The sequence below is a fragment of the Phalaenopsis equestris genome, unplaced genomic scaffold (genome assembly GCF_001263595.1).
Source record: "Phalaenopsis equestris unplaced genomic scaffold, ASM126359v1 Scaffold001314, whole genome shotgun sequence".
Taxonomy (NCBI): Eukaryota; Viridiplantae; Streptophyta; class Magnoliopsida; order Asparagales; family Orchidaceae; genus Phalaenopsis; species Phalaenopsis equestris.
This window is the reverse complement of record NW_018165753.1, coordinates 1-4,150: the sequence shown is the minus strand read 5'-3', so window position 1 is coordinate 4,150 and position 4,150 is coordinate 1. Positions and strand designations below refer to the sequence as shown.

At 37.5% G+C, this 4,150-nt stretch overlaps 1 protein-coding gene across 3 annotated transcripts; it reads left to right on the top strand.

The window, feature by feature from the left end:
- LOC110033980 lies at positions 1-3,756 on the top strand. Of its 3 annotated transcripts, XM_020738176.1 has the most exons (4): positions 231-274; positions 1,168-3,314; positions 3,403-3,616; positions 3,728-3,756. In XM_020738176.1, the coding sequence occupies exons 1-3, from the start codon at positions 232-234 to the stop codon at positions 3,601-3,603; spliced, it is 2,391 nt and encodes a 796-aa protein (XP_020593835.1). In that variant the 5' UTR covers position 231; the 3' UTR covers positions 3,604-3,616; positions 3,728-3,756. The 3 variants fall into 3 exon arrangements, with proteins under 3 accessions (XP_020593836.1, XP_020593835.1, XP_020593833.1); XM_020738177.1 differs by lacking the exon at positions 3,728-3,756 and having other exon boundaries at positions 1-234; positions 3,403-3,713; XM_020738174.1 differs by lacking the exon at positions 3,728-3,756 and having other exon boundaries at positions 3,403-3,713.
- Positions 3,757-4,150: the final 394 nt, after the last annotated feature.

The following is a 4,150-nucleotide window of genomic DNA, read 5'->3' as shown; positions in this document are numbered from 1 at the left end:
GACCCAGCCTCGGCCTGATTCCGCGTGGGTCCTTTAATGGATGCCAAGCCAGCAATAATTCTCAAAGGGAATCACAGTCGGCCAATCTTGGAAGGCCCAGATCCCCAAATAAGTCGAAAGCCGTCCCTCATTTTCTTGCGCTGTCTGGTTTTTTCTCTCTCTTCTTCAACTCGTCAGAGCTCTAAAGCTGGAAGCCACAGAGAAATACTGATGCTGCTTCTTCAATAAATTATGGTATGCATCTCTGCTCCAGATCTCTTCCTTCATTGCACTGGTTGGTTATCGCTATCATTTTCATTTTCATTTTCATTAAGCTGTCTTAAAGACGGCTTCTTTGCAGATCGTTTCTGTTATTAGTTTGTAGTAGTGTAAGAATTCAATTCTTTTGATTCTCTTGTCAGATTTTGAACTTGCAGATGGTCAGAAGATGTAAAGAAATACTTGTAGTTTTTTTTTTTTTTTTTTTTTTTTTTTTTTTTTTTCTTTTAGATGTTTTTATTTTTTCTTTATTTTATTTTCTTAAGTTTGCAGATAAAGGAAATTAGGTAAAGTGTTCCGTTCTGCTTGGTTGGGATGCTTTAACATACTGTTTAAATAGCATAGAAATCTGCAAAGCTAAAGGGGGTGGGAAAGGGAAGTGTTGATTACTGAAGGAAAATGAGGAGCTTTTATTATAATTCAATAATTATTGGTTTCAGTCGAGTGCTTTCTGGTGTATTCATGAATACTGCTGCTTTCAATTGTGAGAAATGGGGAAATTTGTTGCTTTTAGTTGGAATTAGCTTGAGAGGATAAATTGTTCATGAATTCGTTGGCATTCATCTCTTAGATTTAAGAAAATTCCAATCTAATTAGTTACATTATGGAAATTTTATCTTTAAATTCTTCTACAAATATGTATATTATAAAAATTTAGGGTAAAATTTTTCACCCCCCTTTACTGTAAAATTTTAACCAACACTTATTACGAATTATATTATTTTGAAGAAATGGGAGTGTTATTCTTTTTGGAATATCTATGAAAACTAGAAAAATGTATCTCTTCTGCTTAATCCAATCTTCTAGCCCTATGTAATAGATGATACTCCTGTGCTCAATTATTTGAGATTGAATTCTTCTTTTATATTTGAAACTGATATCCACAAGCTTCACCAAATTCACCTGTAGTTTCAACTAAGAAAGTGAAGAAGCTAAAACGTCAGATGGGATCAGCACATGAAGAAATTACCAGTCCTCATCATCTTGCACCTTTCATAAGGAGTTCAGGACAACATCTACCATTCAACTTTGGAGAAAAAACAAGTAAGAAATTCCCAAACCATGATAAGGTCTCCAAGTCCAAAGTTCAAATGCAGCAGCTCGAAATGCATTCAAAAGATGCTGGAAAAGATAAAATTGAAAATTCATCGCAAATGAATACATCAGGAACTCATCTGCTGCCTTCACATAGAAGGAAGTTTTCTGAGGCTGAAGAGATTGTCAAGTACATGTCAAGTATCCCTAGCTATCTTCAGCTTGAGGAGAAGGGGTCGTACAACATTCAGGAGAAGGTGCTGAATGTTGGTGTTCTTGATTGGAGGCGTCTGCAAGAGTGGGCAGATCATGAAAAACAGCTTTTTGCAAATAAACGCAATGACTCTCCATCTATTAGTAATGTGTCCACATTTTCCTCATCTCCATTTTCTTCAAGAAGCGATGCCAGTCTTCCTCCTCCTGAAAGGAAGCAATCTTCTACTTTTAGTAGAATTTCAAATTTGGCAAACTCAGAGGAAAAGGATCAAAGAAAAGTTAGGAGAAAAGATTCAAGTAAAAAAATAACCAAGTCCCAAGAGGCAGCAGACATTATTGGTAGTATACCTGCAGACTCAAAAGGTTCTGCGAACTTTGCTTTGTTATTCGGTAATGAGAGCACTAAGGTTGCCAGATTGAATGAATTAGAGAAATTCCAAATCAGCTTTGAGCAGGAAAGTTGCAGGTCTCATCTAAACGAGGATGGAGATGGACCAAAAAATAGGAGGAAACATCTTGAGGAAATAATTGCTAGAAGCATTCTTAGCTTTGATGCCGCATTGACTGATCAAGGGAATATGAAAAATGTGAAAAGCGGCAGATTGTCCGGAAAATTTTCTCTTCCTCCACGTTCATCGGCGCCTTCTTCCGATACACATAGAGAAGAATCTCTTGAAGTTGATAAAAAAACATCTTTTGAAAGAGAACTGTCACCCATTGTTCTTCCTAGAGTTGATTTGAAAGGGAGAAGTGAAAGTCCTTTGAAATCCATTGCAGATGATCCCAATGAGATTATTTCGAGATGTAGCAGTAGAAATAGGAGAAGCCCAATGAGGCTGTTTTTCGATCAACCGCGGAAGTCCACCTCCTCTGTCTGTTCAGTTTCTGATATTTCCGATACGGCTGCTGCTAGAAGCAGCATCAGAGGCAGGCGTAGCCCAGTGAAGCAGGTGTTATTAGATCCTGATGCTTCTGTTTCGAGAAGTAATAGCAGAGGAAGGCGTAGTCCTTTGAGGCAGATGCTCGAGTCTCCACGAAAGTCGTCTTCTACATCTGTCAATTCTTCTCAGCGGCTGCCACAAGAATCATGCGGTGCCGTTGATCCAATCCCTTCATCTTTGACACGGCAAGCTCTTCTGAAACTCTGTTGGAGGAATGGGCTCCCTCTTCTCATGTTCTCATCTAGTGATGATAGTATTCTTGTGGCCATGATGCATAAACAAGGCAACCCTGACCTGAACATCTGTGACTGTGTTTATGAAATACACACAGCTATGGCTGTAGAGGTTAAGAAAAAAAACGGCGCCTGGTTAAGCCAAGGAACAAAGAGCAAGAAGCCTGAATTCAGCTGCAAGTTTGCCGCTGAATTGATTATTTCGAATTCCGAGAGAGTTAGCTTTGATCTCAAGCATCGGTCTTTCATAAGAGAGCTTGTTCTCTTGGGTGATGAACTGGTGCCTTCATCATCCTCGTCGAATCAGAATCACGTTGACGCCACTAATCCATCCAGCAGGACTGAGCTTGCTGCCATAGTAGTTGAATCTTCACACCAGAAGCTATGTTCTCCACGCATTGTTGCTATTCTTCCCAGTGGCGTCCATGGCTTCTCCAACACAAGAGAGCCCTCCAAATTGATTGAAAAGTGGGAATCGAGAGGGGCATGCGACTGTGGAGGTTGGGATGAAGGTTGTGCGCTGACAATTTTAACCAACCACTCCCAACAAATGAACAATATTTCCAAATCAGTCAATGAATGTGGAGCTACTGTTGATCATGGAACTGGTGGATTTGATCTTTTCACTGAAGTAATTAAATTAATCTGCTCTCACAAATTGATTTTTTTTTTTTTTTGAAAACTATGGATTGATCCTAAAATGTCTTGTATTGTTTCAGGGCGATGCAAGAAAGGGAAAGCCATCTTTCAGCATGGTTTCTTTTAAAGATGATATGTTCACAGTAGAATTCAAGGCTTCCATTCCTCTGCTGCAGGCTTTTGCAATTTCCATTGCCATGCTTCATGATCAAAATCATTTAATTTCAGTAGATAATTATGAGGATATTAGCTTTGATAGCTATCCAGTAATTTCTCCCTGAACACTTTTTGATGGTAAATTCATCTTCGTCCTCTTGGTTCTGCGTTGAGGCCTACCTCAGCAATTTCAATTTATATGATTCACTCCATTCCTATATATAAATAATTAAATATATATCTATAAAGAAGAAGAAGAAGAAGAAGAAGAAGAAGAAGTCATCTTCTGAAATTGTCTACTGAATTTACCATCAGTAGACAATTATCTTTGGAAATATTTACTGGTTGCAAAACTACAAAAAGAATAACACTTTCTTACATTATTTGGAAATATTTACTGGTTGAAGAAGAAGAAGAAGAAGAAGAAGAAGAAGAAGAAGAAGAAGAAGAAGAAGAAGAAGAAGCAATGCTTGCTTCAACAGTTTTGAATTTTTTGTATCAACAAATGGCTATTATGATATATTCATTTAGCAAATAAACAATGATTCTTTGTTTTTTATTTATGTTTTTTTGGGTGTATTCTTTGCTTTTTACTTGCAATATATATAGTTAGAAACTCGTATGCATTGTTCTTTGTTTCAACAGTTTTGAATTTTTTGTATCAACAAATGG